The following is a 12,485-nucleotide window of genomic DNA, read 5'->3' on the forward strand; positions in this document are numbered from 1 at the left end:
TTGTGAATGAACAGAGCTGAAAAAAAGAAAAAAGAAAAGAAAAGAAAAAAGAACAACTAAAATATAACAACAACAAAACAATAACAACAAAAATATAAAACACTGAAGCTTTCCTTTAATGGATACAAGCTTTCATGCAGTGAACTGCGTTTCGTCAGGTACAAAAACAACAGCATTGGCAGTTACAAATATACGTATATACACTCGGATGGCACACACGTGAACATACGAAAAGGGTGAGGGTGAAGGATATAAATTAACCGAGGGATGACAAATACCACGTGGCTGGAAAGGGGTGGTCACAAACCCGTGATAGTGGAATGAATGCAGAAACCGGACATCATTCAAAGAAGGAAAAAAAAACGAAAAAAGAAGAAACGTGAAACCGGTAAAAACTGGCGGCAAAGGTTTACAGCGAAATTACAATATCTCTTGGAATCTGTATTCACAGCGAGCATGAGCTGCCACACCTCCGCAAACGTCGTGTTTCCTCATCCGATAAAACGTAATCATCAGGTTTTCTGTCGAAGCCGTGGCTTCAATGACTGGCTGAGCAAAAATCGGAAGCTACTGAAAGTGACGTCACGGCAGCTAAAATTTTCGATTGTAAACAATAGGTTGCGAATTTAATTCACTTACGTAGATTTATCCGTTACAACGCTCGCAAACGGCCCTAACGAAGGCGAACTTCGCTCAAACCGCGTACCTAATCAAGCCTGTTCGTAAACAAATGACGTCATAATGTTCGACAGCGCCACCAATTTGGTAGACTTGAACTACGCTCAAAGCTAGGGGGGAACAAGGTCGTGCCCGAAAGCCACGGTCTTGAGGGGATTACAATGGTCCCTGAAAGGGACGCGACCATCGGTCCTATATGCTTTTCTTTCAGTAGGAAGCAGCGAACAAGTGGCCATTCGTGGGAAACCCAACCCTCCCCTTCCGATTTGTCTCGGTTTCAGTCTGTCTACCAACGTCATGATGACGTCTCTCGGGTAGAGGTCTATTACAAAGAACGGCCTTACCTTCGATGACAACGGGTTTCATTCTGCACGTTCTGTACGTTCGGGAGAGCGCTTATCGGGCTCGCAACACTGTCTTCTTCTTCTACAAATGAGATAATGGCCGAACACTGTCGTCGTCGTCTTCTTCTTCTACCACTCTCTTCTTTCTGTAGGTACCTTCTTCGTCTTCTTTCGCTTTGTACAGCACACGACCTACTAGCGACCATGTCATAATCTGCAAACCCAATGAGGAGCCCGAGTAGAGTAGAGTAGAGTGCACCCGTCCGCACATTCCGCTAGGGGCGCTACCCTTCGGCCCGTGAGATCTGCATCATGATTGGACGATGGAAATTTGAATCTTGAACGCGCAGAAGCGGACGCCCGACGCGGACGCACATTTCCCCAGGGCGTCAGTCGTGACGTTGCCCACATACGTGAGGCCGACAACGGCAAGCCCTTTCACCATCACCACCACCACCACCCGAATACCGTAGCAGACGCTTTCAGACGTATGTCGGCACAGTTCCCTTAGAAGTCGGCCCAGGGCGTCAGTCGTGACGTTGCCCACCGCTGTACCACCACCACCTCAGCAGACGACAGCAACAGTTCCTATGAGAACGCGTAGAATGATGATGATAATCAACCTTAGAAGGAAGCAGTTCCCGTGGGACATCCACCGCTTGTACAAAAATACTAAGGTAAGCTAAAGTACAGAGTACTGTAGAAATTGAGGAAGCAATAACCGGGCTGATGAGTAGCGCCACCGCTAGCCTCCAAATGCGGCGCTGGGAAGGGGTGCCTATGACATGGTCGCTATAATCTAGTAGGTCGTAGTACAGCAGCCGTCGAAGAATCTCCTTCGTCTTCCTTTCAGAATATTCCTCCCTGCAATGAATAAATTCATGTTACAAATATCTGCGTATAGTCAGGAAAAACCTTGAGTGGTGGTGGTGGTGGTGGTGGGTGGTGATAGGGCTTGCCGTTGTCGGCCTCACGTATGTGGGCAACGTCACGACTGACGCCCTGGGGGAATGTGCGTCCTGGGCCGACTTCTAAGGGAACTGTGCCGACATATGTCTGTACGCCTATGTATGTCTGTATGAGTATAGTATAGGTTTGAGTATAGGTTTCGTACCAATTATAGTCGTGTTGAAGGGTCAGCTCTCAAAATATTACTGCGCCACGTAGAGGATGGCTGGACACGCTTCGTCCTTGCGCCAGATAATGTAGTCCATCATACCCGTGACATTACGCTGCGGCAGAAAGTGCGCTTCTTACTGATGGCGCATAGTGGCGCTGTAGTATTTCTCCTGCCGCCCTATTGCTCCTCCTTAACTCTAACGGCGTATGTAGTTCACGGACTAGATTTATTTTCCTTCTTAAGTTGAACACGACTAATAGTATTATCGGCAAGGTGTACTTATCCATGCGCACTGTGAGAACGATGAAGAGCGTTGGTGGCGATGGAACTGATGGCCGCAGTCGGCCATGCTTCCACCGCTGTCCTCCATGCAAATCAGAAGCGATAATTGTATCAATCGGCACAGTGGTTGGCGCAGAGCGCGTTTGCTGTGAAACCGGATGTCGTTTTGGCACCAAACCGGAAGCGAAAAGTGAAAACGTCATGTATAATTTACACCGAATAAGCGACATGAACGCGAATTATACTCTCTCATTGGCACCTGGTGTACCTTGATTCGTCCTCGTCCCAGTGACCTAGATCCACACAGGGTAGCATCCATCAAGCACTTGTCCCGTCCAAGTAGGCACACATTCAACAGGAACCGAGACGGACTTATCGCCTCAGTTGGCCATCCAAAGCAACACAGCTGTAGGCAGTACAAACGCATCCCTGCACAAATGCCCAGACTGGCCTTCGGTCTTCTGCTCTTTTCCTTCTCTGAAGTGCCCGTTTTCATCCGCGTTGACCGATGTCAAACAATGTGTTTGTTCATAAGCACCTCGGATTCAAGAAGTAAGGCGGCGCAACGCCTATAAAGCAGCGGAGCTCGAGCAAGTGTGAACTAAAGATCTTGACACGCTGAAGTCAGCAGCTATGGCCCAGCTGTATTCTATCCTCGTATTAGCCATCGCCACCGGGGTGAACGTTGCCCAAGATTGTGGGAAGACATCACCAGGTGAGCGCACTATGATTTACGTTGCATCTGCGCGGAAGAATACATAATGAAAACTGTTTAGAAGACTCGTCGTACCAGGCATGCACAGCGACGTTTCCAACGCAGTGAAAGAAATGTCCTGCAAAATAACGCCTACACCGGTATTATTACCTGAAGCACACCGCAGAAAGGGCTAATGATGATGATGATTTGGTGTTTAATAGCGCTAAAAATGCTTTCAGTGTAAACAAATTGTTCCATGTGGCGCAATGTAAATAAAGTACGGTACCTCTAGAGAAGGGTTTTGCGCATTGCTGTCCTTGGGTGACGTAGACGAAAGGACCTAGATGTCTCTGGAGGCATACGCCAGGAGGCATTTCACATCTGCACGATGTAGATTTTACACCCACTTCGCCCTATTGAAATCGTGTGGCATACCATGTGCACCGTGCGTATAGTTGGAAGAAAACTCGCATTTCGAAAGTAAATAAATAAGTAACCATGGAAAACAGCCCGCCTTCCCACGGCTAGTGCACATAAATTGAAAGGCAATGTAAATTAGCGTACATTTACTTAAATGACACAAGAATGTCAACCTATCGTCTGTGGTTCAACACTCCTCAAGCAGAAGTGTTCCTCGACAATATACGAGACTAATTATGCCGGAGAACGCGGAGCACCCACTCGTGCCCCGTAGACGCTTTACTGCTGTCCGTCGGTCCGTGCAGAGCTTCCCGGACCGTCGACTGGCAGACGCAGAGAAGGTGGCTTGGACAGGGCTTGAAGACGGGATGGTTGGTCAACGTTCATCTTGAATACAAGCCGCCGAATAACACAAAGACAGAAGAACAGAAATATGTTACAAAGCCCGTGCACCGCCGCCGCCCCTACGCAAACACCTGCAGGCGACGCATCTATCTGTCCGTGCCTTCTCCCCTGCGCACCCTCTCCACAACACTTGCTGTCATTGACATGGACGGACCTACACGGCTGTCGACGATGGTTAGCCCTATGAAGCTACTACTCTAAAACTGCGCGATGATACGCGAAACAAATTACTCATCCTTGACTATAGGTGCTAAGAGGACTTCCAACAGCAATGAACCTTTTTTCACAACAGCCTATGCGCATGCGCATGACCTTGAGGCGCCGGAGAGGGTTATCTCCGTCTTCACTAGATGGCGCCGTCTGGGGACGACAGAAGTGGGGACCAGTGGAGAGACCGCACGACCGGCGCGAGCTCGTCGGTCCCACCGCGGGCCGGTTTTGGTCCTTTGTGCTACCCACGTGGACTTGCTTTGGCGCGCGCCGAGCGTGGTTCGCTGGACGGCCGCTAGGATACGACGCGAAACATTTCCAGACAGGATGTAGACGTGTTTCATCTGTAACTTTTCTCTGACGCTTGCAGACGATGCTACGATGAAGAAGGCCGGCGAGATCGCCGCAGAGCTCATGAAGCAATGTGTGCATCTACTGGACAAGTACCCTGTACCCCTCAGCACAATCGCCGATGTGAGTGGTGTTTTTTCTCGGGCGCGCTACGCAGCTGTGTACCTTAGTACAGGTTAACTCCCATTGATACAGTATGAGGGCTTTCAACTAGCAAGCGCTAGATATTAAAATCAGTGTGTTAGTACGATCGATTGAGCGGTAGAGGAACAGAAAAATGTACGCACCTTTGCAATACAAATACAAATATTTTTTTTTATATAAAACTCGTAAATTTTTATGACGAGTGAAGACAGGAAAGTAAACGATGCGCACTCTAAGAACGGAGCTTCATCTCATAACACACTACCAGCTAACTGTTGAACAAGAGAGAAACTGATGTTCTGAGGCTGGAACAACATAGAAGGGACGATACAAACAAAGCCTCAAATGCCTAAGAAATCAACGATGAATCAAATCTTTCATCATCACAGCTAACTGTTATTCCGAATGATATCGCTGTCTCTCTTCTCATGTGTTGACAGCTGAAAGGCACACGCTTTTTTTCTGACACTTTGCCTTTATGTTAAAGGGATCATAAAGAGGTCCTCAAAACATCTGTAAGCATCTCTAACACATTCCTGCGCGTTAATACATTCACGATGTGGAGCATTAACCGAACATTGATTAGAATAACGGAGATATATATTATATTTGGGATGATGGTTGGCGAGGAGCGTGCTATGAGGTGGCGTTCATTTTTAAGAGTGTATAGCCTGTGATTTGTGCATAACGTCCTTTACCAGAGTTTGACGCATCAATACGTTTCACTCGTTACAGGCGATGAAGGTTCTCTGCACTGACTATGCAATGTGCCACGACAAGCACGAGAACTTAGCAGGGGTAACAAACTTTGCACACACTATATATGTATACAAGTTGTCCCTGATAGTAGAAAAAGTGACGGTTCTTGAAATTAGGAGAGGGTCCCAATTATCTCGCAGTAAAGTTGTTGCTAAGCGCCAGTAGCTGCCTCCGTACGAGACAAAGTTCATTACGTATTTTATTTGCAAATGAATTTTAAATTAGCGACTACGATTTGTAGGATCCGACCAAGTACAGGACCTCTCTAGTGGAGTGCGTCCGTCCTTACATGATAAAATATTACGTGAGTATCATAAAACAAAGTTGTCATACTGTCCCATTGTGATTATATCTGTGTGCGTCAAATCGACGTTCTCGTTTTCCAGAAATCTCGCCCCGAGTTCAAACACGACCCGGAACAGGTGGCCACGGAAGTCGGCGTGAGTACACAGAGGCGTCGTTATCGCGCATTGCGCAAGACACTGTTTCGGATCTGAGCACGCGCAGTGGCGACACCTTGTTTAGTTGGAGCCCCTAAGCCTTCTAGGCGCTAGAACTCTCTCTTGCTCATAGTTGAATGTGGCACGATCGATTCTCTACGGTCATCAGATGAAGCTGCCCATAAGTCAGCAACGCCCCTGGATAAGAAGTCATCTGCATGGCCCAAGAAACATTCGACCTCTACCCGAGAAACGTCATCATGACGTTGGTAGACAGACTGAAACCGAAACAATCCTCAAGACCGTGGCTTTCGTGCGCGACCTTGTTCGCCCCTAGCTTCGAGCGTAGTTAAAGCCTACCAAATTGGTGGCGCTGTCGAACACTATGACGTCATTTGTTTACAAACAGGGAGAGGTCTATTGGCGCGGGCGGAGAGGCACCTCGCATTGTACAGTACATCGCTTACAGGAACGGGCAGGCCTTATTGCAGCGGTTTATACAGAAACGCAAGCACTTGGGTGTTGCAAAAAATTGGGGGGGGGGTCATTACTGTAGTTACGTCGTAACAGTTCAATGTATCATTACCGACATGTGTCTAAAGCTGAAATAACAAAGTCACCCCAACCCCCACCTGTAAGATGTGTGCACAAAAAAAAAAAAAAAAAAGAGAGAAAGAGTTAGGGGGTATCGCCAGATATTTGGTGGGTGAATATAGGGGGGCCTGGACGAATCACTGTTTTATTGCACATATTGCTATCGTTGACGGGAGCACCTGATTCCTGCTTTCTCCTTTTCTTCAACACGGCGCGTAACGGAGGGACGGACGCTGGAAGCTGGTGCTGCGACCCCAAGAAAGTATTCTACGTCAAAAAAAGAAAAAAAAAAGGAAAAAGATTGCCATTTGTAGGAGATCATACGCTTCGAGGAAAGAGGTGATCAGGAAGAAAAAGTAGAGACTATAGAAACACAAAGCAAAGTGGCAGAGCGAGCACTCGTGCAAGTGACGTTGCAGTAGTTTCCATAGAAATCGACTTACACCATCCCCCTGTAGGTGAAGGTGTAGAAAAATCCCTGGAGACGTATAATACGCTTGACTCCGTCTTGATCTAAGCTAGCTACGTAATTGGAAAACACAGAAGCGGCCATCCAACCTGCGTCTAGAACAAGCTCTATTCTTACCACTGTGTAACTCGGTATGTGTCATTGCGCATGTCCAGAACCCATTCAAAGTTTTGGGTTTTTGCGGGCGCACGTTAGTCTTCGAGAATAGCATGGGTACCCAAACCCAAACTCTCCCTAAAGTGAAGTCCCCCTCGTGCGGCGCGAGATGTTGTGAGCGCTCTAGACTGACGGAAACAAGTAAAAGAAACACAGGTCGTTTAGTGTAACATAAATTCAAGAACGGTTAATGAATTAATGAATTTCGTACAAAAAAATGAATGCTGCGGCTGCCGCTTGATGATGCTGCAAGCGCAAGCTACTTGCATTTTGGGTTGAAACCCTATTCTAAAACTCTCTCGCGTGGCCTTACTTTATTACCACCGTACGCCCCGTTCATTGAATGCGCTCAAATAGCGGCCCCTATATTCTGAAACTCCAGAAGGAATCGTCACCGTGCTCCAGAGTGCTTGGGTGCCCATATTGTAAAACTCCCTCCCTCCCACCGTTTGCTCTCACGTTTCCCTTTCTTACAGGATTGCGTCATCAACCATATACCCTTGTCGAAGGAGATGGGCATGGCAACCGGCTATTGGCTTCTCAAGATTATGGGAGCGCACGAAAGCTAGATACCGGACGGTGACACGCCTCTTTGACGGACACCACACAGCGCTGTTGGAAGTATGCAATTCAGAGCCAAGGAAAGTTTTTGTACACACTACAAGGATTAAACATTAGACATGAGCAGCCCAAAAAACCGTTGTCCGATCTCGTTGATGTGTTTGACTATAGTTTATAAGCTTTGAGCTAATGCTCGTTCTTTCATTAATTTGTTATGGACTATCCTTAAGTTTGCTGACCAAGAGCTGATCAAGAAACAACGGTAACGCTGCGCCATCTCTTAGGCGAAAGCAGAGGCTTGGGAAGTACCTCTCCATCTGTCCACGCCTGTACGCCGTTCTAAGACACAGTTGCTTCGCGGTGCTAAGAAGGAATTTAAAAAGAAAAACTTCACAGAAACAATGAGGTCCTAATGACATCGTTCTCTCCCCTGGTTTGTTGAGAACGGGAAGTGTATACCCTTTTTTGTGACACTTGTCCGGTTCTATCGTTCGTCAGAAAGGGGCGTAGGCCCGGTGCCTTCCCTAAATCCGAAGTGATAATGGTATCATTCTGTGGCACGGTTTTTGCTTTCAGCGTGTTTTATCTGGTGAAGCTCTGGTGTACACCGGGAAAACAGAACTTCATCAGTGAATGATTCCGGCTCTCAAAATGCCGTTTGCTGAAGATGACAGCCACGTTTGTACCAATATGTAGTCGAATGTGCGATCGATAAAAAGGTCGTCAGGGCGGTATCGCTTGCGGTGCTGTTCCCGGGAAGATTTTTTTCTTAAAATCGAATAGTTTTTAGGGCGAGAGCAATACTATTTTTGAACTGTGATGTGGACAAGCTTTCGCTTGACCCATCCTAATACTTAGCAATACGAAGTTACATAGCTTACGGCCTTCCATTTTAATGCCAGTACACTAGACAGGTTCCTTACTTGATACGTACGACATACGCAAAATTATAATAGACGATTTTACAAAGATGCGCTGACGCTGTTGCTGCGCACACCGGGAATGTTGTTGTTCTTCTTCTACCTCCGCCTCTGGCCGCCTCGTAATGCTCGAAGGCGCTATAAGTTCCCATGAGCCCTTGCGTGCTACAGGTGGCGCTTGATATTTGAAGTGTGATGTAGGCAAGCTTACGCTTGTCCCAGGTCCCTCAAGGTCGCCATTTTCCCATGTATTTGTTCCTATCCCGATGCGTGCAATGCCGGAGGCCGCCCTGAGATACCCCATTGTTACCAGACGTTGGCTTGCGTTAGATTGTAGCGCGCTAAAGATACATTTGAAGCACAATCCAAGCCAGGCCAAGTCACCGAAGGAGAAATCGACGACTGCGCCTGCGGCGCCTGGTACGACAGGTACGCCATGTGATGCACGCAGCCGTGCACTAGATCCTTCCGATCGCTCAACACGTTTAAAAACGGGACCAAAAAGTGAAACACGACACAGAAAGTTGTTGTACACGTTTTATTTGGACATATAAAGACTAGATTCATTCGCAGAAACAACAAAAACATTTTGCCGCTAAACTTAGCGCGCTGAAGTGATCCGGAACGGCAACAGTGGGGTATCTAGTGGCGGCCTTCTTCGTTGCACGCTTTTCCGAGGTGAATTTGGGCTTGGGGGACCTGGCTTGTCCCATCCTACAGTTGGCAATACGAGGTCCATTGCGCGGCCTATAAAACGGTCCTCGGGGCAGTATACCCTTTGCGGAGCTGTTACCCGGGACGATTTTTTCCCTAAAAACGATACAAATGGGGGAGAAGCAATAACGGTACGAAACGGCGCGATTGTCAGCCAAACCGCGTTATCACGGCTGCGGCGTTGTTCCAAGGTATAATTGCACATCACCTGTACTTGACAAAATAGCGCCAACGCCGGCATGCTGGTGAACGACATCCAGGTTGAAAATGCCCGAGTGACGGAAGTTCGTTTTCGTCCTTGTTCTTGCAGCCCACGCCTACATGTCAACTTACCCTTGACCACATTCATGCCTTCCATAGCCATAGAACGAAAGTGTACACTGATCGGTCAGTGCAGCAAGGTTCATTGACAGCGGCGTACTATGTCCCTGGCGAAGACTTGGAGCATGCGTCTCTACTACCCTATGAAACATCCTCTGTAGAAGCTGAGCTGTTCATTATTCTTGCCGCCTTGAGGCATATATGACTGCTTCTCCGCCTATGGAGTCTGGACGGTACTTACTGACAGCAAAGCAGCCCTAACTATCCTGGGATCTTACTCTGTCAAGATCGTCTGCGGTGTACATTCCATGACCGTCGTAATGTGCAACGACCTCCTGTCCTCGGGCCACACTGTGCGGTTGCAATGGGTCCCGAGCACACTGGTTATACACTGGTGATATAAATCCGCCATTTTTGTAACTATCCCTCAAGCGGGTGCTTTTCGCAAAACCGCCATCTTATCCTGGTCACACGTCATAGAAAACGTCATTTTAAGGCCACGTTACTTTGTTTACATGTCGTTTTAGCTCTCGCCCGCATATTCCCGTCGGCATAAAACCAAGAGATGAACGTATTTTGCCAGCGCAAACTACACGGTGCTTCTTCCACGACATGTTGATGTTGATGTTGATGAAGAAAAATACTAGGGAGATCTTCCACGACATGGTAGCCAATTTTATCCTTAGTTTAAGTAGTCGCATCGGCTCAGTGTGCCTTAACGCGGGGTCGTCATCACATCTTTGGAAGTGGTCAACTGTACGAGGCATCATGTACAAAACTGCGCGCTGTACTGCGAGATTAGCGGATAAAAATAATTACCGTGGTCGAAAGACGTCCAAAACGCCGAACGCGTTGTTAACAACGGTTTGACAGCCGATCACGTGCACGGCCATATTTAAGGTCACGTGTGCGTTGACGTTTGCTGTGACGTGTGACCAGGACCTGTCTAGAATGCATTGCGTTGGCCCAGCACGCTTTCGTCCATGGAGCACTGCATTGGTGGGCACCCCTGAGTCATGTCGGCCTCCACGGTGATGCTTCAGCAGAACGTGCCCACGCGTTAGAGTCGATTGGTGGTATACACATCTTGACAACCGCCTGCCATCTGCATGCAGCTACGCCGCTGGTACCCGGGTTCGAATCCCGGTGCCGGCTGTGCTGTCTGGGGTTTTCCTGGGTTTTCCTCAGACGCTTTCAGACATATGTCGGCACAGTGCCCTTAGAAGTCGGCCCAGGACGCACATTCCCCCAGGGCGTCAGTCGTGACGTTGCCCACATACGTGAGGCCGACAACGGCAAGCCCTATCGCCATCACCACCACCACCACCACCAGCTACGCCGCTTCTCCACTCTCAGCACGATGCTCTTTGTCGAGGACGTTGCCAGCAGGGTCGCGGAATGGCGTCAACCATTCCATTCCAATTCCATTCCGAGGAATGGACATTTGCGATAATTCAATTCCTTTCAATTCCTCGGAATGAAGAGGTATGGTCAGTTCCCACTCCTGGAATGGCATGGCAGCCCTATTCCATTCCTTTAATTCCATCAATAAAAAAAAAGGACCGGTAACCGTGCTGACTATGCGCAGCAGTGCTAGAGGAGACTGACATTACCCAGCGCAGAAAAAGCACAACGACAAGGTTATTTCATGGCAGAAGGGAGCAGAAACCACCGAGTTGAAACCGAAACTACCACCGGGGCACCCAGACCCATTCCATCCCAATTCCATTCTTGCCAAAAAATGCCTAATTCCATTCCGTCCCTACGACAGTTTCCGCCATTTCATTACAATTCCATTCCATTCTTTGATAAATCTGGAATGATTCCGGAATCATTCCAACTCCGGAGTGGCAACTCGGCAACCCTGTTTGCCAGGACCAACCCCATTCTTAGGGTCCATCGACCCAGCGATGGGTTATATTGTCTGCGGTCGTGTCTCTGGGAGGAAATAATATGTCCTCCGTCGGCTCTGCCTTAATATTGCTAGTACTCTGTCGCTACTGTTCAAAACTGTTCACTAATGATCAGTTACCCCCCTATGTTCTACCTGCAACGATTGAGGCGGACATTCCACACCTTCTTCTCGACTGTCGCCGTTTCAATACATTCCGTGACACGCTGACCCGTGACACACGTGACACGCGTCTCGCCTAACCAGCCTCGGATACTCGAACATCTCTCTTGCTACCTTTTACTTGACCCCACACGGAGCGGTGCTATATAACCCCAGCGCTTCTCAACCTTACCTGCGGGATACCACTCTTCTCAGCAGTCTGTGACATCCTGGGTATAGGACGGCTGAAGATCGGTGACTCTACATCGACTCGGTGACTGACAGACTGCCCCTGGAGCTTGATTGCCAAATAAGGAATTTTTTTAGTGAGGAATAGCAAGCCGTCAATAGATCCCCCCTCGTAGCGAGCAATGGGATATAGAGTGTCGTCTGTGGTGACGATACACCCCAATCATCATCATCATCATCATCATCATCATCATCATCATCATCATCATCATCAAAATAAAGCGGTTGTGGCCTTGTACGTTCCACAGTTACTACAAACCAGGGTGTCGAACCGAAACGTTTTCCGTTCCGGTTTTCGTTCCGGTTACATCATAAACGATCCGGTACCGGTTCTGCTCCGGAGCAAAAAAATAACGGTTCATACCGGTTTTTAACCGGTTCCGCGCTTCTCCTGGGAATATTCATCCCCACAAAAAAAATCAGTGTTACAAAATGTAAACCTGTTTATTCCGCATACATGGTATTTAATATTAATAGACAGCTGTGAAATTGGTAGCTCCTGGTTCCTGTAGGTTACTGTCTGTTCAAATGGGCTTTCTCCTTTCTTGAAGCACATGCTACAAACAGACTTGTTTGTCGTGATGTCATACGTAAAGTA

At 48.0% G+C, this 12,485-nt stretch overlaps 1 protein-coding gene across 1 annotated transcript; it reads left to right on the plus strand.

Moving 5' to 3' along the window:
• The first annotated feature begins 3,040 nt into the window (after window positions 1-3,040).
• LOC135370165 (uncharacterized) lies at window positions 3,041-7,760 on the plus strand. Its single transcript, XM_064603865.1, has 6 exons — window positions 3,041-3,139; window positions 4,527-4,630; window positions 5,387-5,449; window positions 5,652-5,714; window positions 5,797-5,850; window positions 7,546-7,760. The coding sequence occupies exons 1-6, from the start codon at window positions 3,058-3,060 to the stop codon at window positions 7,636-7,638; spliced, it is 459 nt and encodes a 152-aa protein (XP_064459935.1). The 5' UTR covers window positions 3,041-3,057; the 3' UTR covers window positions 7,639-7,760.
• Window positions 7,761-12,485: the final 4,725 nt, after the last annotated feature.

Source organism: Ornithodoros turicata, chromosome 10, assembly GCF_037126465.1.
Source record: "Ornithodoros turicata isolate Travis chromosome 10, ASM3712646v1, whole genome shotgun sequence".
In the NCBI taxonomy this organism is placed as follows: Eukaryota; Metazoa; Arthropoda; class Arachnida; order Ixodida; family Argasidae; genus Ornithodoros; species Ornithodoros turicata.

Excerpts from the sequence above, each read along its gene's own strand:
- LOC135370165 (XM_064603865.1), top strand. The coding sequence starts at position 3,058 with ATGGCCCAGCTGTATTCTATCCTCGTATTAGCCATCGCCACCGGGGTG. Across the intron at positions 5,450-5,651 it reads AGCACGAGAACTTAGCAGGG|GATCCGACCAAGTACAGGAC; the intron begins GTAACAAACTTT and ends TACGATTTGTAG. Across the intron at positions 5,851-7,545 it reads AGGTGGCCACGGAAGTCGGC|GATTGCGTCATCAACCATAT; the intron begins GTGAGTACACAG and ends CCTTTCTTACAG.